This window comes from Ascaphus truei, chromosome 4, assembly GCF_040206685.1.
Source record: "Ascaphus truei isolate aAscTru1 chromosome 4, aAscTru1.hap1, whole genome shotgun sequence".
NCBI lineage: Eukaryota > Metazoa > Chordata > Amphibia > Anura > Ascaphidae > Ascaphus > Ascaphus truei.
This window is the reverse complement of record NC_134486.1, coordinates 423,969,896-423,992,289: the sequence shown is the minus strand read 5'-3', so window position 1 is coordinate 423,992,289 and position 22,394 is coordinate 423,969,896. Positions and strand designations below refer to the sequence as shown.

At 58.2% G+C, this 22,394-nt stretch overlaps 1 protein-coding gene across 1 annotated transcript in view; it reads left to right on the top strand.

Moving 5' to 3' along the window:
• The window catches only part of RPL7L1 (ribosomal protein L7 like 1), a 26,788-nt gene extending 5,185 nt beyond the window's left edge, over nt 1–21,603 (top strand). The window contains exons 2-7 of the mRNA XM_075598842.1: nt 712–817; nt 10,869–11,032; nt 14,881–15,018; nt 15,956–16,065; nt 18,323–18,533; nt 19,537–21,603. Coding sequence (XP_075454957.1) covers nt 712–817; nt 10,869–11,032; nt 14,881–15,018; nt 15,956–16,065; nt 18,323–18,531 — 727 coding nt within the window. The 3' untranslated portion in view covers nt 18,532–18,533; nt 19,537–21,603. The remainder of the gene's footprint in view (nt 1–711; nt 818–10,868; nt 11,033–14,880; nt 15,019–15,955; nt 16,066–18,322; nt 18,534–19,536) is intronic.
• The last annotated feature ends 791 nt before the right edge of the window (nt 21,604–22,394 follow it).

The window sequence follows — 22,394 nt, the reverse complement described above, 5'->3', positions numbered from 1 at the left end:
AGGGTCGGGAATTAAATCGATTCTGTGCCATGGGCAGTTGGTAAGGTCATCCAGAAACTGTTGTGGGTTAAAGTTTCTAAATGTTCTAGTGAGGAGAACTTTAGGGCTTGATTGGGGCGGTTTAATTTTCCTTACACAGCACACTATTGCATGGTCACTGGAAATATCAGGAAGGATGCCAGAGGATTGGATTCTGCTGGGGTTTGAGGAGAGAATCCAGTCTAGCAAGGAATGGTTATGCGATTTCAGGTTTATCCGTGTGGGTTGGGAAATGAGTTGCGATAGATTAAGTGACTTGAGTTGTATCTGGATTTTGTGGTTTTTAGGGTCAAGCCAATTGAAGTTGAAATTCCCAAGAACTAGCAGCTCACTCTTCTCATTTAGGCCATCGCTAAGTGTTCCGAACAGTTGCATACATTTGTATTCGTGCAGCCGTCTCTCTCTCGGCGTTCTGAGATTACCTTTGAGTATTGCCATTCTTTTTAGCTTCTTTCATTGTAACATCGCCGGAAGAAGAGATCAGTGTATCTCGAAAGCTCGCCACAGAACGGTATCGTCTATTAATTTTTGGTGTGTGTGTGTATGCGTAAATAAAATAAGCACTTTTAATGTGTGCGCTTATATTGTATGTGCGTGTGGTCTCTTATATGTCTCGGGCGCGCTGTCTCTCTTATATGTCTCGGGCGCGCTCACTCTCACGGTCTCTTTCAGGTCTCGGAGGCTTCCGCGGGTCCCAGAAAACCTTTTAAAGAAAAGAAAGAAATATCAGGGACTGAAAGCGGCTGAAGCAAAGCGCGCGCTAGAGGAGAAACGCAAGGTAACTAGGGGAGGACAGAAGCACAGTAAGGCTGCGTCCAGGGTAAAGCTAATCACGGTCACACATTGGGACAATGTCTTGGTCCAGCGCGTGCGTTCCGTGCTCTGCTGCTTGTCACGGAAACCCCCTGCGCAACTACACTGGGCACAGATCGCCCCTGCTCTCCGCCTGGACAAGGCCTGAGGCTGTGCTGGGCGCTCGTGACCTCCCACGCACCTGTCTGCCAAGCCATCTGTGGCCTGTGATCCACAGCAACGGGGAGGTGTCCATGGCGTCACATGAGCGGTTTGCCCTCATTGGCTGAACCGCTAACGTGAACGGCCGTCGCGAGACATAAAAAATGTCTTGCGGAAAAACTAGCCACGTACGTTCTATGGGCGTCCGCATTGACTGTCTGAGTTTTGTTTGCGGCGCAAACCGTCTCATGTAGCATGGACGCGGCCTTACGGGGGCAACAGAGTTAGAGATGCTCAAGGTACCGGGGGCTAGGGGAACGCAAGCTAACGGGGAGACTGTCAGCCGAAAAAAAGTGAGACGCAAGGTAATGCTGGGGGGGAGGAGGGGAGAGGTAGGAAGTCACGCGAGCTAACCTTTTCCCCCCTACGCCCCGTCTGTGCCACCACCGCGTGACGCCCCTCTCTCCTCCGTGTGTAACACCCTTCTCTGTTCCTCGTCTCACGCCCCTCTCTCCTCCGTGTGTAACACCCTTCTCTGTTCCTCGTCTCACGCCCCTCTCTCCTCCGTGTGTAACACCCTTCTCTGTTCCTCGTCTCCCGCCCCTCTCTCCTCCGTGTGTAACACCCTTCTCTGTTCCTCGTCTCACGCCCCTCTCTCCTCCGTGTGTAACACCCTTCTCTGTTCCTCGTCTCCCGCCCCTCTCTCCTCCGTGTGTAACACCCTTCTCTGTTCCTCGTCTCCCGCCCCTCTCTCCTCCGTGTGTAACACCCTTCTCTGTTCCTCGTCTCCCGCCCCTCTCCTCCGTGTGTAACACCCTTCTCTGTTCCTCGTCTCCCGCCCCTCTCTCCTCCGTGTGTAACACCCTTCTCTGTTCCTCGTCTCCCGCCCCTCTCTCCTCCGTGTGTAACACCCTTCTCTGTTCCTCGTCTCCCGCCCCTCTCTCCTCCGTGTGTAACACCCTTCTCTGTTCCTCGTCTCACGCCCCTCTCTCCTCCGTGTGTAACACCCTTCTCTGTTCCTCGTCTCCCGCCCCTCTCTCCTCCGTGTGTAACACCCTTCTCTGTTCCTCGTCTCACGCCCCTCTCTCCTCCGTGTGTAACACCCTTCTCTGTTCCTCGTCTCACGCCCCTCTCTCCTCCGTGTGTAACACCCTTCTCTGTTCCTCGTCTCACGCCCCTCTCTCCTCCGTGTGTAACACCCTTCTCTGTTCCTCGTCTCCCGCCCCTCTCTCCTCCGTGTGTAACACCCTTCTCTGTTCCTCGTCTCCCGCCCCTCTCTCCTCCGTGTGTAACACCCTTCTCTGTTCCTCGTCTCCCGCCCCTCTCTCCTCCGTGTGTAACACCCTTCTCTGTTCCTCGTCTCACGCCCCTCTCTCCTCCGTGTGTAACACCCTTCTCTGTTCCTCGTCTCACGCCCCTCTCTCCTCCGTGTGTAACACCCTTCTCTGTTCCTCGTCTCACGCCCCTCTCTCCTCCGTGTGTAACACCCTTCTCTGTTCCTCGTCTCACGCCCCTCTCTCCTCCGTGTGTAACACCCTTCTCTGTTCCTCGTCTCACGCCCCTCTCCTCCGTGTGTAACACCCTTCTCTGTTCCTCGTCTCCCGCCCCTCTCTCCTCCGTGTGTAACACCCTTCTCTGTTCCTCGTCTCCCGCCCCTCTCTCCTCCGTGTGTAACACCCTTCTCTGTTCCTCGTCTCCCGCCCCTCTCTCCTCCGTGTGTAACACCCTTCTCTGTTCCTCGTCTCCCGCCCCTCTCCTCCGTGTGTAACACCCTTCTCTGTTCCTCGTCTCCCGCCCCTCTCTCCTCCGTGTGTAACACCCTTCTCTGTTCCTCGTCTCCCGCCCCTCTCTCCTCCGTGTGTAACACCCTTCTCTGTTCCTCGTCTCACGCCCCTCTCTCCTCCGTGTGTAACACCCTTCTCTGTTCCTCGTCTCCCGCCCCTCTCTCCTCCGTGTGTAACACCCTTCTCTGTTCCTCGTCTCCCGTCCCTCTCTCCTCCGTGTGTAACACCCTTCTCTGTTCCTCGTCTCCCGCCCCTCTCTCCTCCGTGTGTAACACCCTTCTCTGTTCCTCGTCTCCCGCCCCTCTCTCCTCCGTGTGTAACACCCTTCTCTGTTCCTCGTCTCCCGCCCCTCTCTCCTCCGTGTGTAACACCCTTCTCTGTTCCTCGTCTCCCGCCCCTCTCTCCTCCGTGTGTAACACCCTTCTCTGTTCCTCGTCTCCCGCCCCTCTCTCCTCCGTGTGTAACACCCTTCTCTGTTCCTCGTCTCACGCCCCTCTCTCCTCCGTGTGTAACAACCTTCTCTGTTCCTCGTCTCCCGCCCCTCTCTCCTCCGTGTGTAACAACCTTCTCTGTTCCTCGTCTCCCGCCCCTCTCTCCTCCGTGTGTAACACCCTTCTCTGTTCCTCGTCTCCCGCCCCTCTCTCCTCCGTGTGTAACACCCTTCTCTGTTCCTCGTCTCCCGCCCCTCTCTCCTCCGTGTGTAACACCCTTCTCTGTTCCTCGTCTCCCGCCCCTCTCTCCTCCGTGTGTAACACCCTTCTCTGTTCCTCGTCTCCCGCCCCTCTCTCCTCCGTGTGTAACACCCTTCTCTGTTCCTCGTCTCCCGCCCCTCTCTCCTCCGTGTGTAACACCCTTCTCTGTTCCTCGTCTCCCGCCCCTCTCTCCTCCGTGTGTAACACCCTTCTCTGTTCCTCGTCTCCCGCCCCTCTCTCCTCCGTGTGTAACACCCTTCTCTGTTCCTCGTCTCCCGCCCCTCTCTCCTCCGTGTGTAACACCCTTCTCTGTTCCTCGTCTCCCGTCTCTCTCTCCTCCGTGTGTAACACCCTTCTCTGTTCCTCGTCTCACGCCCCTCTCTCCTCCGTGTGTAACACCCTTCTCTGTTCCTCGTCTCCCGCCCCTCTCTCCTCCGTGTGTAACACCCTTCTCTGTTCCTCGTCTCCCGCCCCTCTCTCCTCCGTGTGTAACACCCTTCTCTGTTCCTCGTCTCCCGCCCCTCTCTCCTCCGTGTGTAACACCCTTCTCTGTTCCTCGTCTCCCGCCCCTCTCTCCTCCGTGTGTAACACCCTTCTCTGTTCCTCGTCTCCCGCCCCTCTCTCCTCCGTGTGTAACACCCTTCTCTGTTCCTCGTCTCCCGCCCCTCTCTCCTCCGTGTGTAACACCCTTCTCTGTTCCTCGTCTCCCGCCCCTCTCTCCTCCGTGTGTAACGCCCCTCTCCTCCGTGTGTAACACCCTTCTCTGTTCCTCGTCTCCCGCCCCTCTCTCCTCCGTGTGTAACACCCTTCTCTGTTCCTCGTCTCACGCCCCTCTCTCCTCCGTGTGTAACACCCTTCTCTGTTCCTCGTCTCTCGCCCCTCTCTCCTCCGTGTGTAACACCCTTCTCTGTTCCTCGTCTCCCGCCCCTCTCTCCTCCGTGTGTAACACCCTTCTCTGTTCCTCGTCTCCCGCCCCTCTCTCCTCCGTGTGTAACACCCTTCTCTGTTCCTCGTCTCACGCCCCTCTCTCCTCCGTGTGTAACACCCTTCTCTGTTCCTCGTCTCACGCCCCTCTCTCCTCCGTGTGTAACACCCTTCTCTGTTCCTCGTCTCCCGCCCCTCTCTCCTCCGTGTGTAACACCCTTCTCTGTTCCTCGTCTCCCGCCCCTCTCTCCTCCGTGTGTAACACCCTTCTCTGTTCCTCGTCTCACGCCCCTCTCTCCTCCGTGTGTAACACCCTTCTCTGTTCCTCGTCTCCCGCCCCTCTCTCCTCCGTGTGTAACACCCTTCTCTGTTCCTCGTCTCCCGCCCCTCTCTCCTCCGTGTGTAACACCCTTCTCTGTTCCTCGTCTCCCGCCCCTCTCTCCTCCGTGTGTAACACCCTTCTCTGTTCCTCGTCTCACGCCCCTCTCCTCCGTGTGTAACACCCTTCTCTGTTCCTCGTCTCCCGCCCCTCTCTCCTCCGTGTGTAACACCCTTCTCTGTTCCTCGTCTCACGCTTCTCTCTCCTCCGTGTGTAACACCCTTCTCTGTTCCTCGTCTCCCGCCCCTCTCTCCTCCGTGTGTAACACCCTTCTCTGTTCCTCGTCTCCCGCCCCTCTCTCCTCCGTGTGTAACACCCTTCTCTGTTCCTCGTCTCCCCCCCCTCTCTCCTCCGTGTGTAACACCCTTCTCTGTTCCTCGTCTCCCCGCCCCCTCTCTCCTCCGTGTGTAACACCCTTCTCTGTTCCTCGTCTCCCGCCCCTCTCTCCTCCGTGTGTAACACCCTTCTCTGTTCCTCGTCTCTCGCCCCTCTCTCCTCCGTGTGTAACACCCTTCTCTGTTCCTCGTCTCACGCCCCTCTCTCCTCCGTGTGTAACACCCTTCTCTGTTCCTCGTCTCCCGCCCCTCTCTCCTCCGTGTGTAACACCCTTCTCTGTTCCTCGTCTCCCGCCCCTGTCTCCTCCGTGTGTAACACCCTTCTCTGTTCCTCGTCTCCCGCCTCTCTCTCCTCCGTGTGTAACACCCTTCTCTGTTCCTCGTCTCCCGCCCCTCTCTCCTCCGTGTGTAACACCCTTCTCTGTTCCTCGTCTCACGCCCCTCTCTCCTCCGTGTGTAACACCCTTCTCTGTTCCTCGTCTCCCGCCCCTCTCTCCTCCGTGTGTAACACCCTTCTCTGTTCCTCGTCTCCCGCCCCTCTCTCCTCCGTGTGTAACACCCTTCTCTGTTCCTCGTCTCCCGCCCCTCTCTCCTCCGTGTGTAACACCCTTCTCTGTTCCTCGTCTCCCGCCCCTCTCTCCTCCGTGTGTAACACCCTTCTCTGTTCCTCGTCTCCCGCCCCTCTCTCCTCCGTGTGTAACACCCTTCTCTGTTCCTCGTCTCACGCCCCTCTCTCCTCCGTGTGTAACACCCTTCTCTGTTCCTCGTCTCCCGCCCCTCTCTCCTCCGTGTGTAACACCCTTCTGTTCCTCGTCTCCCGCCCCTCTCTCCTCCGTGTGTAACACCCTTCTCTGTTCCTCGTCTCCCGCCCCTCTCTCCTCCGTGTGTAACACCCTTCTCTGTTCCTCGTCTCACGCCCCTCTCTCCTCCGTGTGTAACACCCTTCTCTGTTCCTCGTCTCACGCCCCTCTCTCCTCCGTGTGTAACACCCTTCTCTGTTCCTCGTCTCCCGCCCCTCTCTCCTCCGTGTGTAACACCCTTCTCTGTTCCTCGTCTCCCGCCCCTCTCTCCTCCGTGTGTAACACCCTTCTCTGTTCCTCGTCTCCCGCCCTCTCTCCTCCGTGTGTAACACCCTTCTCTGTTCCTCGTCTCCCGCCCCTCTCTCCTCCGTGTGTAACACCCTTCTCTGTTCCTCGTCTCCCGCCCCTCTCTCCTCCGTGGTAACGCCCCTCTCCTCCGTGTGTAACACCCTTCTCTGTTCCTCGTCTCCCGCCCCTCTCTCCTCCGTGTGTAACACCCTTCTCTGTTCCTCGTCTCACGCCCCTCTCTCCTCCGTGTGTAACACCCTTCTCTGTTCCTCGTCTCCCGCCCCTCTCTCCTCCGTGTGTAACAACCTTCTCTGTTCCTCGTCTCCCGCCCCTCTCTCCTCCGTGTGTAACACCCTTCTCTGTTCCTCGTCTCCCGCCCCTCTCTCCTCCGTGTGTAACACCCTTCTCTGTTCCTCGTCTCACGCCCCTCTCTCCTCCGTGTGTAACACCCTTCTCTGTTCCTCGTCTCCCGCCCCTCTCTCCTCCGTGTGTAACACCCTTCTCTGTTCCTCGTCTCACGCCCCTCTCCTCCGTGTGTAACACCCTTCTCTGTTCCTCGTCTCCCGCCCCTCTCTCCTCCGTGTGTAACACCCTTCTCTGTTCCTCGTCTCACGCTTCTCTCTCCTCCGTGTGTAACACCCTTCTCTGTTCCTCGTCTCACGCTTCTCTCTCCTCCGTGTGTAACACCCTTCTCTGTTCCTCGTCTCCCGCCCCTCTCTCCTCCGTGTGTAACACCCTTCTCTGTTCCTCGTCTCACGCCCCTCTCTCCTCCGTGTGTAACACCCTTCTCTGTTCCTCGTCTCACGCCCCTCTCTCCTCCGTGTGTAACACCCTTCTCTGTTCCTCGTCTCCCGCCCCTCTCTCCTCCGTGTGTAACACCCTTCTCTGTTCCTCGTCTCTCGCCCCTCTCTCCTCCGTGTGTAACACCCTTCTCTGTTCCTCGTCTCACGCCCCTCTCTCTCCCGTGTGTAACACCCTTCTCTGTTCCTCGTCTCACGCCCCTCTCTCCTCCGTGTGTAACACCCTTCTCTGTTCCTCGTCTCACGCCCCTCTCTCCTCCGTGTGTAACACCCTTCTCTGTTCCTCGTCTCCCGCCCCTCTCTCCTCCGTGTGTAACACCCTTCTCTGTTCCTCGTCTCCCGCCCCTCTCTCCTCCGTGTGTAACACCCTTCTCTGTTCCTCGTCTCACGCCCCTCTCTCCTCCGTGTGTAACACCCTTCTCTGTTCCTCGTCTCACGCCCCTCTCTCCTCCGTGTGTAACACCCTTCTCTGTTCCTCGTCTCCCGCCCCTCTCTCCTCCGTGTGTAACACCCTTCTCTGTTCCTCGTCTCCCGCCCCTCTCTCCTCCGTGTGTAACACCCTTCTCTGTTCCTCGTCTCACGCCCCTCTCTCCTCCGTGTGTAACACCCTTCTCTGTTCCTCGTCTCACGCCCCTCTCTCCTCCGTGTGTAACACCCTTCTCTGTTCCTCGTCTCCCGCCCCTCTCTCCTCCGTGTGTAACACCCTTCTCTGTTCCTCGTCTCCCGCCCCTCTCTCCTCCGTGTGTAACACCCTTCTCTGTTCCTCGTCTCCCGCCCCTCTCCTCCGTGTGTAACACCCTTCTCTGTTCCTCGTCTCCCGCCCCTCTCTCCTCCGTGTGTAACACCCTTCTCTGTTCCTCGTCTCCCGCCTCTCTCTCCTCCGTGTGTAACACCCTTCTCTGTTCCTCGTCTCCCGCCCCTCTCTCCTCCGTGTGTAACACCCTTCTCTGTTCCTCGTCTCCCGCCCCTCTCTCCTCCGTGTGTAACGCCCCTCTCCTCCGTGTGTAACACCCTTCTCTGTTCCTCGTCTCCCGCCCCTCTCTCCTCCGTGTGTAACACCCTTCTCTGTTCCTCGTCTCACGCCCCTCTCTCCTCCGTGTGTAACACCCTTCTCTGTTCCTCGTCTCCCGCCCCTCTCTCCTCCGTGTGTAACACCCTTCTCTGTTCCTCGTCTCCCGCCCCTCTCTCCTCCGTGTGTAACACCCTTCTCTGTTCCTCGTCTCACGCCCCTCTCTCCTCCGTGTGTAACACCCTTCTCTGTTCCTCGTCTCACGCCCCTCTCTCCTCCGTGTGTAACACCCTTCTCTGTTCCTCGTCTCACGCCCCTCTCTCCTCCGTGTGTAACACCCTTCTCTGTTCCTCGTCTCCCGCCCCTCTCTCCTCCGTGTGTAACACCCTTCTCTGTTCCTCGTCTCCCGCCCCTCTCTCCTCCGTGTGTAACACCCTTCTCTGTTCCTCGTCTCCCGCCCCTCTCTCCTCCGTGTGTAACACCCTTCTCTGTTCCTCGTCTCCCGCCCCTCTCTCCTCCGTGTGTAACACCCTTCTCTGTTCCTCGTCTCCCGCCCCTCTCTCCTCCGTGTGTAACACCCTTCTCTGTTCCTCGTCTCCCGCCCCTCTCTCCTCCGTGTGTAACACCCTTCTCTGTTCCTCGTCTCACGCCCCTCTCCTCCGTGTGTAACACCCTTCTCTGTTCCTCGTCTCCCGCCCCTCTCTTCTCCGTGTGTAACACCCTTCTCTGTTCCTCGTCTCACGCTTCTCTCTCCTCCGTGTGTAACACCCTTCTCTGTTCCTCGTCTCCCGCCCCTCTCTCCTCCGTGTGTAACACCCTTCTCTGTTCCTCGTCTCTCGCCCCTCTCTCCTCCGTGTGTAACACCCTTCTCTGTTCCTCGTCTCACGCCCCTCTCTCCCCCGTGTGTAACACCCTTCTCTGTTCCTCGTCTCACGCCCCTCTCTCCTCCGTGTGTAACACCCTTCTCTGTTCCTCGTCTCACGCCCCTCTCTCCTCCGTGTGTAACACCCTTCTCTGTTCCTCGTCTCCCGCCCCTCTCTCCTCCGTGTGTAACACCCTTCTCTGTTCCTCGTCTCCCGCCCCTCTCTCCTCCGTGTGTAACACCCTTCTCTGTTCCTCGTCTCCCGCCCCTCTCTCCTCCGTGTGTAACACCCTTCTCTGTTCCTCGTCTCCCGCCCCTCTCTCCTCCGTGTGTAACACCCTTCTCTGTTCCTCGTCTCCCGCCCCTCTCTCCTCCGTGTGTAACACCCTTCTCTGTTCCTCGTCTCCCGCCCCTCTCTCCCCCGTGTGTAACACCCTTCTCTGTTCCTCGTCTCCCGCCCCTCTCTCCTCCGTGTGTAACACCCTTCTCTGTTCCTCGTCTCACGCCCCTCTCTCCTCCGTGTGTAACACCCTTCTCTGTTCCTCGTCTCCCGCCCCTCTCTCCTCCGTGTGTAACACCCTTCTCTGTTCCTCGTCTCACGCCCCTCTCTCCTCCGTGTGTAACACCCTTCTCTGTTCCTCGTCTCACGCCCCTCTCTCCTCCGTGTGTAACACCCTTCTCTGTTCCTCGTCTCCCGCCCCTCTCTCCTCCGTGTGTAACACCCTTCTCTGTTCCTCGTCTCACGCCCCTCTCTCCTCCGTGTGTAACACCCTTCTCTGTTCCTCGTCTCCCGCCCCTCTCTCCTCCGTGTGTAACACCCTTCTCTGTTCCTCGTCTCCCGCCCCTCTCTCCTCCGTGTGTAACACCCTTCTCTGTTCCTCGTCTCACGCCCCTCTCTCCTCCGTGTGTAACACCCTTCTCTGTTCCTCGTCTCACGCCCCTCTCTCCTCCGTGTGTAACACCCTTCTCTGTTCCTCGTCTCCCGCCCCTCTCTCCTCCGTGTGTAACACCCTTCTCTGTTCCTCGTCTCCCGCCCCTCTCTCCTCCGTGTGTAACACCCTTCTCTGTTCCTCGTCTCACGCCCCTCTCTCCTCCGTGTGTAACACCCTTCTCTGTTCCTCGTCTCACGCCCCTCTCTCCTCCGTGTGTAACACCCTTCTCTGTTCCTCGTCTCCCGCCCCTCTCTCCTCCGTGTGTAACACCCTTCTCTGTTCCTCGTCTCCCGCCCCTCTCTCCTCCGTGTGTAACACCCTTCTCTGTTCCTCGTCTCACGCCCCTCTCTCCTCCGTGTGTAACACCCTTCTCTGTTCCTCGTCTCACGCCCCTCTCTCCTCCGTGTGTAACACCCTTCTCTGTTCCTCGTCTCACGCCCCTCTCTCCTCCGTGTGTAACACCCTTCTCTGTTCCTCGTCTCCCGCCCCTCTCTCCTCCGTGTGTAACACCCTTCTCTGTTCCTCGTCTCACGCCCCTCTCTCCTCTGTGTGTAACACCCTTCTCTGTTCCTCGTCTCCCGCCCCTCTCTCCTCCGTGTGTAACACCCTTCTCTGTTCCTCGTCTCCCGCCCCTCTCTCCTCCGTGTGTAACACCCTTCTCTGTTCCTCGTCTCCCGCCCCTCTCTCCTCCGTGTGTAACACCCTTCTCTGTTCCTCGTCTCCCGCCCCTCTCTCCTCCGTGTGTAACACCCTTCTCTGTTCCTCGTCTCCCGCCCCTCTCTCCTCCGTGTGTAACACCCTTCTCTGTTCCTCGTCTCCCGCCCCTCTCTCCTCCGTGTGTAACACCCTTCTCTGTTCCTCGTCTCCCGCCCCTCTCTCCTCCGTGTGTAACACCCTTCTCTGTTCCTCGTCTCCCGCCCCTCTCTCCTCCGTGTGTAACACCCTTCTCTGTTCCTCGTCTCCCGCCCCTCTCTCCTCCGTGTGTAACACCCTTCTCTGTTCCTCGTCTCCCCCCCCTCTCTCCTCCGTGTGTAACACCCTTCTCTGTTCCTCGTCTCCCGCCCCTCTAGGTTCAGCCCGGGAAGCAGATAAAGTTTAAACGTTTAGAATGTTTTGTACGAGATTCGCGTAGAAAGCTGAGAGATGATTCCAGACTACGGAGGATGGAGAGTTATCCCAAGCGAGTGTCCATGCCTGCGCTCCATCGTCTCGCCTTTGTGGTGCGGATAACAGAGTAAGGATCCCAGATCTGCCGCCTCTTCTCTCGCCGCCTCCCCCCGCTAGCGCCTCTTCTCTCCCCTCCCCCCGCTGGCGCCTCTCCCCCTCCCCCCCCCCCCCCCCCCCGCTGCTGCCTATTTGCCGCCACCCCCCCTCCATGAGGTGTCTCTCACCCCTTCTCAGTAGTAAAGGTATCGGTCGCCACGTGATGCGTCTCTCACCTCCCCCCCCTCAGTATTAAAGGTATCAGTCGCCACGGGATGCATCTCTCACCTCCCCCCCCCCCCTCTCAGTATTAAAGGTATCAGTCGCCACGGGATGCATCTCTCACCTCCCCCCCCCCCCCCTCTCAGTATTAAAGGTATCAGTCGCCACGGGATGCGTCTCTCACCCCCCCCCCCTCCCCTCTCTCAGTATTAAAGCTATCAGTCGCCACGTGATGCGTCTCTCACCCCCCCCCTCTCTCAGTATTAAAGGTATCAGTCGCCACGTGATGCGTCTCTCACCTCCCTCCCCCCCTCTCTCTCAGTATTAAAGGTATCAGTCGCCACGTAATGCGTCTTTCACCCCCTCCCCCCCCTCTCAGTATTAAAGGTATCAGTCGCCACGTAATGCGTCTCTCACCCCCCCCTCCCCTCTCTCAGTATTAAAGGTATCAGTCGCCACGTGATGCATCTCTCTCACCCCCCCCTCTCTCAGTATTAAAGGTATCAGTCGCCACATGATGCGTCTCTCACCCCCCCCCCCTCTCTCAGTATTAAAGGTATCAGTCGCCACGTGATGCGTCTCTCACCCCCTCCCCCCTCCCTCAGTATTAAAGGTATCAGTCACCACGTGATGCGTCTCTCACCCCCCCCCCCCTCCCTCTCTCAGTATTAAAGGTATCGGTCGTCATGTGATGCGTCTCTCACCTCCCCCCCCCCCTCTCTCAGTATTAAAGGTATCAGTCGCCACGTGATGCGTCTCTCACCCCCTCCCCCCCCTCTCTCAGTATTAAAGGCATCAGTCGCCACGTGATGCGTCTCTCACCCCCTCCCCCCCCTCTCAGTATTAAAGGTATCAGTCGCCACGTGATGCGTCTCTCACCTCCCCCCCCTCTCAGTATTAAAGGTATCAGTCGCCACGTGATGCGTCTCTCACCCCCTCCCCCCCCCTTCTCTCAGTATTAAAGGTATCAGTCGCCACGTGATGCGTCTCTCACCCCCCCCATCTCTCAGTATTAAAGGTATCAGTCACCACGTGATGCGTCTCTCACCCCTCCCTCTCTCAGTATTAAAGGTATCAGTCACCACGTGATGCGTCTCTCACCCCCCCCCTCCCTCTCAGTATTAAAGGTATCAGTCGCCATGTAATGCGTCTCTCACCTCCCCCCCCCCTCTCTCAGTATTAAAGGTATCAGTCGCCACGTGATGCGTCTCTCACCCCCTCCCCCCCCTCTCTCAGTATTAAAGGTATCAGTCGCCACGTGATGCGTCTCTCACCCCCTCCCCTCCCTCTCTCAGTATTAAAGGTATCAGTCACCACGTGATGCGTCTCTCACCCCCCCCCCTCCTTCTCTCAGTATTAAAGGTATCAGTCACCACGTGATGCGTCTCTCACCTCCCCCCCCCCCCCCCTCTCTCAGTATTAAAGGTATCAGTCGCCACGTGATGCGTCTCTCACCCCCTCCCCCCCCCCTCTCAGTATTAAAGGTATCAGTCGCCACGTGATGCGTCTCTCACCTCCCACCCCCCCCCCCCTCAGTATTAAAGGTATCAGTCGCCACGTGATGCGTCTCTCACCTCCCACCCCCCCCCCCTCAGTATTAAAGGTATCAGTCGCCACGTGATGCGTCTCTCACCTCCCACCCCCCCCCCCCTCAGTATTAAAGGTATCAGTCGCCATGTGATGCGTCTCTCACCCCCCCCTCTCTCAGTATTAAAGGTATCAGTTGCCACGTGATGCGTCTCTCACCCCCTCCCCCCCCTCTCTCAGTATTAAAGGTATCAGTCGCCATGTGATGCGGCTCTCACCCCCCTCTCTCTCAGTATTAAAGGTATCAGTCACCACGTGATGCGTCTCTCACCTCCCCTCCCCCCCTCTCTCAGTATTAAAGGTATCAGTCGCCACGTGATGCGTCTCTCACCCCCTCCCCCCCCTCTCTCAGTATTAAAGGTATCAGTCGCCACGTTATGCGTCTCTCACCCCCTCCCCCCCCCCCTCAGTATTAAAGGTATCAGTCGCCACGTGATGCGTCTCTCCCCCCCCCCCCCCATCTCTCAGTATTAAAGGTATCGGTCGCCACGTGATGCGTCTCTCACCCCCCCCCCCCCCTCTCAGTATTAAAGGTATCAGTCGCCACGTGATGCGTCTCTCCCACCCCCCCCCTCTCTCAGTATTAAAGGTATCAGTCGCCACGTGATGCGTCTCTCACCTCCCCCCCCTCTCAGTATTAAAGGTATCAGTCGCCACGTGATGCGTCTCTCACCCCCTCCCCCCCCCCTCTCAGTATTAAAGGTATCAGTCGCCACGTGATGCGTCTCTCACCTCCCACCCCCCCCCCCTCAGTATTAAAGGTATCAGTCGCCAAGTGATGCGTCTCTCACCCCCTCCCCCCCCTCTCTCAGTATTAAAGGTATCAGTCGCCACGTGATGCGGCTCTCACCCCCTCCCCCCCCCCTCTCTCAGTATTAAAGGTATCAGTCGCCACGTGATGCGTCTCTCACCCCCCCCCCCCCCCTCCCCTCTCTCAGTATTAAAGGTATCAGTCGCCATGTGATGCGTCTCTCACCCCCCCCTCTCTCAGTATTAAAGGTATCAGTTGCCACATGATGCGTCTCTCACCCCCTCCCCCCCCCCTCTCTCAGTATTAAAGGTATCAGTCGCCACGTGATGCGGCTCTCACCCCCCCCCTCTCTCAGTATTAAAGGTATCAGTCACCACGTGATGCGTCTCTCACCTCCCCTCCCCCCCTCTCTCAGTATTAAAGGTATCCGTCGCCACGTGATGCGTCTCTCACCCCCCCCCCCCCCCCTCTCTCAGTATTAAAGGTATCAGTCGCCACGTGATGCGTCTCTCACCCCCTCCCCCCCCCCTCTCAGTATTAAAGGTATCAGTCGCCACGTGATGCGTCTCTCCCCCCCCCCCATCTCTCAGTATTAAAGGTATCAGTCGCCACGTGATGCGTCTCTCACCCCCCCCCCCCCTCTCAGTATTAAAGGTATCAGTCGCCACGTGATGCGTCTCTCCCACCCCCCCCTCTCTCAGTATTAAAGGTATCAGTCGCCACGTGATGTGTCTCTCACCCCCCCCCCCCTCTCTCAGTATTAAAGGTATCAGTCGCCACGTGATGCGTCTCTCACCTCCCCCCCCTCTCAGTATTAAAGGTATCAGTCGCCACGTGATGCGTCTCTCACCTCCCACCCCCTCTCAGTATTAAAGGTATCAGTCGCCACATGATGCGTCTCTCCCACCCCCCCACCCCCCCTCAGTATTAAAGGTATCAGTCGCCACGTGATGCGTCTCTCACCTCCCCCCCCGCTCTCAGTATTAAAGGTATCAGTCGCCACGTGATGCGTCTCTCACCTCCCCCCCCCCCCCCCCGCTCTCAGTATTAAAGGTATCAGTCGCCACGTGATGCGTCTCTCACACACCCCCCTCTCAGTATTAAAGGTATCAGTCGCCACGTGATGCGTCTCTCACCCCCTCCCCTCCCTCTCTCAGTATTAAAGGTATCAGTCGCCACGTGATGCGTCTCTCACCCCCTCTCTCAGTATTAAAGGTATGAGTCGCCACGTGATGCGTCTCTCACCTCCCCCCCCCCCCGCTCTCAGTATTAAAGGTATCAGTCGCCACGTGATAGTCTCTCACACCCCCCTCTCTCAGTATTAAAGGTATCAGTCGCCACGTGATGGGCGTCTTCAGAACTTTGCGCCTGGAGAAGATTTTCTCGGGGGTCTTCGTAAACTTGACACCTTCATCCATAAAGATGCTGCACGTGGTGGAGCCATACGTGGCATGGGGGTGAGTAAGGGTTACAGGGGCCATACGTGGCACGGGGTTTAGTACGTGGCTGCAGGGCCACATGTTGTGTGATGAGGACACACCATACACAGCATGGCGGTGAGCGCAGGTGAGGGGCCATACGTGGAGTTTGGGGGAGTGCGGCAAGGGGGTCCATAAGTACCGGGGGGGTTGAGGGGGAGACGTGGCATGGGGGTGACTTCCGTGGAGGAGCCAATAGTGTAGTGCTGATGGAGGAGCCTTGCATGGAGGGGCCACGTGTGGGGGGCAAACGTGGCTAGGTTGGAGCCATTCGTGAGGGTCAGTGCAGGGGAAGGCAGAATACGTGGCATGGGGAGTACAGGGACCCATATGTGGTGTGGGTGTAAGTGACCCCTCGCTCTGTGGCCGAAGTGTGTGGGACGAACTCTGACCCCTCGCTCTGTGGCCGAAGAGCGTGGGCCGGGCTCTGACCCCTCGCTCTGTGGCTGCGGTGCGTGGACCGGGCTCTGACCCCTCGCTCTGTGGCTGCGGTGCGTGGGCCGACCTCTGACCCCTCTCTCTGTGGCTGCGGTGCGTGGGCCGGGCTCTGACCCCTCGCTCTGTGGCCGAAGTGCGTGGGACGAGCTCTGACCCCTCTCTGTGGCTGCGGTGCGTGGGCCGGGCTCTGACCCCTCGCTCTGTGGCCGCGGTGCGTGGGCCGACCTCTGACCCCTCTCTCTGTGGCTGCGGTGCGTGGGCCGGGCTCTGACCCCTCGCTCTGTCGCCCGGGCTCTGACCCCTCTCTCTGTGGCCCGGGCTCTGACCCCTCATTCTGTGGCCCGGGCTCTGACCCCTCATTCTGTGGCCGCGGTGCGTGGGCCGAGCGCTGACCCCTCTCTTTGTGGCCCAGGCTCTGACCCCTCATTCTGTGGCCGCGGTGCGTGGGCCGAGCGCTGACCCCTCGTTCTCTCTGCAGATTCCCCAACCTGAAATCCGTGCGTGAGCTGATCCTGAAACGTGGACAGGGGCGAGTCCGGGGAAAGAGAGTGGCGCTGACGGACAACACCCTGATAGAGGAACACCTGGGTAATACACACACTCTCCCTCAGCGGGTCTTCTGGGTAATACACACACTCGCACTCTCCCTCAGCGGGTCTCCTGGGTAAAACACACACTCACACTCTCCCTCAGCGGGTCTCCTGGGTAATACACACACTCTCCCTCAGCGGGTCTCCTGGGTAATACTCACACTCACACTCTCCCTCAGCGGGTCTCCTGGGTAATACACTCTCTCCCTCAGCGGGTCTCCTGGGTAATACACTCTCTCCCTCAGCGGGTCTCCTGGGTAATACACACTCTCCCTCAGCGGGTCTCCTGGGTAATACACTCTCTCCCTCAGCGGGTCTCCTGGGTAATACACTCTCTCCCTCAGCGGGTCTCCTGGGTAATACACACTCTCCCTCAGCGGGTCTCCTGGGTAATACACTCTCTCCCTCAGCGGGTCTCCTGGGTAATACACTCTCCCTCAGCGGGTCTCCTGGTTAATACACTCTCTCCCTCAGCGGGTCTCCTGGTTAATACACTCTCTCCCTCAGCGGGTCTCCTGGGTAATACACTCTCTCCCTCAGCGGGTCTCCTGGGTAATACACACTCTCCCTCAGCGGGTCTCCTGGGTAATACACACTCTCCCTCAGCGGGTCTCCTGGGTAATACACTCTGTCCCTCAGCGGGTCTCCTGGGTAATACACACTCTCCCTCAGCGGGTCTCCTGGGTAATACACTCTGTCCCTCAGCGGGTCTCCTGGGTAATACACTCTCCCTCAGCGGGTCTCCTGGGTAATACACTCTCCCTCAGCGGGTCTCCTGGGTAATACACACTCTCCCTCAGGGGGTCTCCTGGGTAATACACACTCTCTCCCTCGGCGGGTCTCCTGGGTAATACTCTCTCTCCCTCGGCGGGTCTCCTGGGTAATACACTCTCTCCCTCGGCGGGTCTCCTGGGTAATACACACTCTCTCCCTCAGCGGGTCTCCTGGGTAATACTCACTCTCCCTCAGCGGGTCTCCTGGGTAATACACTCTCTCCCTCAGCGGGTCTCCTGGGTAATACACTCTCTCCCTCAGCGGGTCTCCTGGGTAATACACTCTCTCCCTCAGCGGGTCTCCTGGGTAATACACACTCCCTCAGCGTGTCTCCTGGGTAATACACACTCCCTCAGCGTGTCTCCTGGGTAATACACACTCCCTCAGCGGGTCTCCTGGGTAATACTCACTCTCTCCCTCAGCGGGTCTCCTGGGTAATACTCTCTCCCTCAGCGGGTCTCCTGGGTAATACACTCTCTCCCTCAGCGGGTCTCCTGGGTAATACACTCTCTCCCTCAGCGGGTCTCCTGGGTAATACACTCTCTCCCTCAGCAGGTCTCCTGGGTAATACTCACTCTCCCTCAGCGGGTCTCCTGGGTAATACTCACTCTCCCTCAGCGGGTCTCCTGGGTAATACACTCTCTCCCTCAGCGGGTCTCCTGGGTAATACACTCTCTCCCTCAGCGGGTCTCCTGGGTAATACTCTCTCTCCCTCAGCGGGTCTCCTGGGTAATACACACTCTCCCTCAGCGGGTCTCCTGGGTAATACACACTCTCTCCCTCAGCGGGTCTCCTGGGTAATACACACTCTCTCCCTCAGCGGGTCTCCTGGGTAATACACTCTCTCCCTCAGCGGGTCTCCTGGGTAATACACACTCTCCCTCAGCGGGTCTCCTGGGTAATACACTCTCCCTCAGCGGGTCTCCTGTGTAATACACACTCTCCCTCAGCGGGTCTCCTGGGTAATACACACACTCTCCCTCAGCGGGTCTCCTGGGTAATACTCACTCTCCCTCAGCGGGTCTCCTGGGTAATACACTCTCTCCCTCAGCGGGTCTCCTGGGTAATACTCTCTCTCCCTCAGCGGGTCTCCTGGGTAATACTCTCTCTCCCTCAGCGAGTCTCCTGGGTAATACACTCTCTCTCCCTCAGTGAGTCTCCTGGGTAATACACACTCTCTCCCTCAGCGGGTCTCCTGGGTAATACACACTCTCTCCCTCAGCGGGTCTCCTGGGTAATACTCGCTCTCCCTCAGCGGGTCTCCTGGGTAATACTCGCTCTCCCTCAGCGGGTCTCCTGGGTAATACTCGCTCTCCCTCAGCGGGTCTCCTGGGTAATACTCTCTCTCCCTCAGCGGGTCTCCTGGGTAATACACTCTCCCTCAGCGGGTCTCCTGGGTATAAAACACAGCCTTGGTTATGCGCGCTCACTCTGTATTACCTTTGCGATCTCACTCGTGCTCTCTTGCGTTCTCTCTGTAGGAGAGGCTGGTGTTATCTGCCTTGAGGATTTGATACACGAGTTGTACACGGCAGGAAGTCACTTCTCCGAGGTGAACGACTTCCTGTGTCCATTCCAGCTATCCGTGTCCCGTCACGCTGGCGTTAACCGGAAGGGGTACCTGAGTGAGGTGGGAGACCCCGGGAACAGGGGGGTCGGCATTAACCAGCTCATCCGGCAGCTCAACTAGAAGTGAGAACATTCCCCCTCTACGTCATTTACCCCCCCTAGTCCCTCTACGTCATTTACCCCCCCTAGTCCCTCTACGTCATTTACCCCCCTAGTCCCTCCTACGTCATTTACCCCCCCAGCCCCTCCTCCTACTTCATTTACCCCCCTAGTCCCTCCTACGTCATTTACCCCCCCTAGTCCCTCCTCCTACGTCATTTACCCCCCTCGTCCCTCCTACTTCATTTACCCCCCCTAGCCCCTCCTACGTCATTTACCCCCCTAGTCCCTCCTACGTCATTTACCCCCCTAGTCCCTCCTCCTATGTCGTGTATCCCCCTAGCCCCTCCTCCTACATCATTTACCCCCCTAGTCCCTCCTACGTCATTTACCCCCCTAGTCCCTCCTACGTCATTTACCCCCCTAGTCCCTCCTACGTCGTGTACCCCCCTAGTCCCTCCTACGCCATTTACCCCCCTAGGCCCTCCTACGTCGTGTACCCCCCTAGTCCCTCCTACATCATGTACCCCCCAGTCCCTCCTCCTACGCCGTTTACCCCCCTAGTCCCTCCTCCTACGTCATTTGCCCCCCTAGTCCCCTCTACGTTATTTACCCCCCTTGTCCCCTCTACGTCATTTACCCCCCTAGTCCCTCCTTCGTCATTTACCCCCCTAGTCCCTCCTACGTCGTGTATCTACCCTAGCCCTTTCTCCTACGTTGTGTACCCCTTTGGTCCTCCTACGTCGTGTAGCCCCTCCTCCTACGTCGTGTAGCCCCTCCTCCTACGTCGTGTAGCCCCTCCTCCTACGTCGTGTAGCCCCTCCTCCTACGTCGTGTAGCCCCTCCTCCTACGTCGTGTAGCCCCTCCTCCTACGTCGTGTAGCCCCTAGCCCCTCCTCCTACGTCGTGTACCCCCTAGCCCCTCCTACGTCGTGTTACCCCCCCAGCCCCTACTACGTTGTGTAAGCCCCCCAGCCTTTCCTGCCACGTCGTGTAACCGCCCCCCACCCTTTCCTTCCTTTTCTAGATCGCAGAGCACCCTGCCTCCTGATTGGAGATGACGCGCCACCTCCCTCTTTGCAGATTGATATCACTGTGACCCTCAGAACATCTCTCCAGCTCTGTCAGTGTGGGGTCTACACGTGATTGCGAGTCTGTCCTCCCCTAGATACTGCTGTCACGCCGTACCCCCGTCATGTCCTCCCAGTCACAGTCCCGGCGTTAGGGTCACAAAGGCAGCCTCCAACCATATCAATTGTGCTGCCCCATTTAGTGCAGACCCTTCCTAATCCCTCATGGACTTTATATTTAAGGACTGTATGATGTAAGATCAATTTTGCCTGGCTTCTGCCACCAGGACGTGAGCCTGACCCCCATCCCTGAGCGCCTCTGCCACCGGGCGTGTGCCTGGCCCCCATCCCTGAGCGCCTCTGCCACCGGGCGTGTGCCTGGCCCCCATCCCTGAGCGCCTCTGCCACCGGGCGTGTGCCTGGCCCCCATCCCTGAGCGCCTCTGCCACCGGGCGTGTGCCTGGCCCCCATCCCTGAGCGCCTCTGCCACCGGGCGTGTGCCTGGCCCCCATCCCTGAGCGCCTCTGCCACCGGGCGTGTGCCTGGCCCCCATCCCTGAGCGCCTCTGCCACCGGGCGTGTGCCTGTCCCCCATCCCGGAGCGCCTCTGCCACCGGGCGTGTGCCTGGCCCCCATCCCTGAGCGCCTCTGCCACCGGGCGTGTGCCTGGCCCCCATCCCTGAGCGCCTCTGCCACCGGGCGTGTGCCTGGCCCCCATCCCTGAGCGCCTCTGCCACCGGGCGTGTGCCTGGCCCCCATCCCTGAGCGCCTCTGCCACCGGGCGTGTGCCTGGCCCCCATCCCTGAGCGCCTCTGCCACCGGGCGTGTGCCTGGCCCCCATCCCTGAGCGCCTCTGCCACCGGGCGTGTGCCTGGCCCCCATCCCTGAGCGCCTCTGCCACCGGGCGTGTGCCTGTCCCCCATCCCTGAGCGCCTCTGCCACCGGGCGTGTGCCTGGCCCCCATCCCTGAGCGCCTCTGCCACCGGGCGTGTGCCTGGCCCCCATCCCTGAGCGCCTCTGCCACCGGGCGTGTGCCTGGCCGGCCTCTCGCTGCTGGAGATCCCCCATCCCGCTCCCATTGTACATTGCTTTACAAACAGACCCTTAAGTATTGGTTTGTTCAGCTGGTGGGTCGGTGTCTGCGTTCTGCTTATTCATGTCCCGCTGCTTATCATTCAGTGCTGTCCTAATATTTGTTGGCAACGCCAGTTTGATGCACAAGTTTCAGATGCGACTGCATGAAGTTTCACGCAGGGAAGACTGCAACTGAATAAGAAGGGTTTTTATTTAAACTTCCAACAGGAAATGGGCATAGTTTGGAAATGCAGCCACCGGCGTCACGCAGACCGTCTGCTCCGCCGTCACGCAGACCGTCTGCTCCGCCGTCACGCAGACCGTCTGCTCCGCCGTCACGCAGACCGTCTGCTCCGCCGTCACGCAGACCGTCTGCTCCGGCGTCACGCAGACCGTCTGCTCCGCCGTCACGCAGACCGTCTGCTCCGCCGTCACGCAGACCGTCTGCTCCGGCGTCACGCAGACCGTCTGCTCCGGCGTCACGCAGACCGTCTGCTCCGGCGTCACGCAGACCGTCTGCTCCGGCGTCACGCAGACCGTCTGCTCCGGCGTCACGCAGACCGTCTGCTCCGGCGTCACGCAGACCGTCTGCTCCGGCGTCACGCAGACCGTCTGCTCCGGCGTCACGCAGACCGTCTGCTCCGGCGTCACGCAGACCGTCTGCTCCGGCGTCACGCAGACCGTCTGCTCCGGCGTCACGCAGACCGTCTGCTCCGGCGTCACGCAGACCGTCTGCTCCGGCGTCACGCAGACCGTCTGCTCCGGCGTCACGCAGACCGTCTGCTCCGGCGTCACGCAGACCGTCTGCTCCGGCGTCACACAGACCGTCTGCTCCGGCTTTCATTCAATGGGAAATTGTTCTCACGTCTGTGAGGTTTCCCAATTCTGTGCTGAACAATTTAAATATATATTTTATGACAAATGAATAAAAAAAGAATTTTAAAGATTTAACTTTCAGTGTTTGGGGGTTTCAGCTAGTGACCGAGTGATTTTCTTTTAGAGATGTAACTTTCAGTGTTTGGGGGTTTCAGCTAGTGACCGAGTGATTTTCTTTTAGAGATGTAACTTTCAGTGTTTGGGGGTTTCAGCTAGTGACCGAGTGATTTTCTTTTAGAGATGTAACTTTCAGTGTTTGGGGGTTTCAGCTAGTGACCGAGTGATTTTCTTTTAGAGATGTAACTTTCAGTGTTTGGGGGTTTCAGCTAGTGACCGAGTGATTCTCTTTTAGAGATGTAACTTTCAGTGTTTGGGGGGTTTCAGCTAGTGACCGAGTGATTCTCTTTTAGAGATGTAACTTTCAGTGTTTGGGGGTTTCAGCTAGTGACCGAGTGATTTTCTTTTAGAGATGTAACTTTCAGTGTTTGGGGGTTTCAGCTAGTGACCGAGTGATTTTCTTTTAGAGATGTAACTTTCAGTGTTTGGGGGTTTCAGCTAGTGACCGAGTGATTCTCTTTTAGAGATGTAACTTTCAGTGTTTGGGGGGTTTCAGCTAGTGACCGAGTGATTCTCTTTTAGAGATGTAACTTTCAGTGTTTGGGGGTTTCAGCTAGTGACCGAGTGATTCTCTTTTAGAGATGTAACTTTCAGTGTTTGGGGGTTTCAGCTAGTGACCGAGTGATTCTCTTTTAGAGATGTAACTTTCAGTGTTTGGGGGTTTCAGCTAGTGACCGAGTGATTCTCTTTTAGAGATGTAACTTTCAGTGTTTGGGGGGTTTCAGCTAGTGACCGAGTGATTCTCTTTT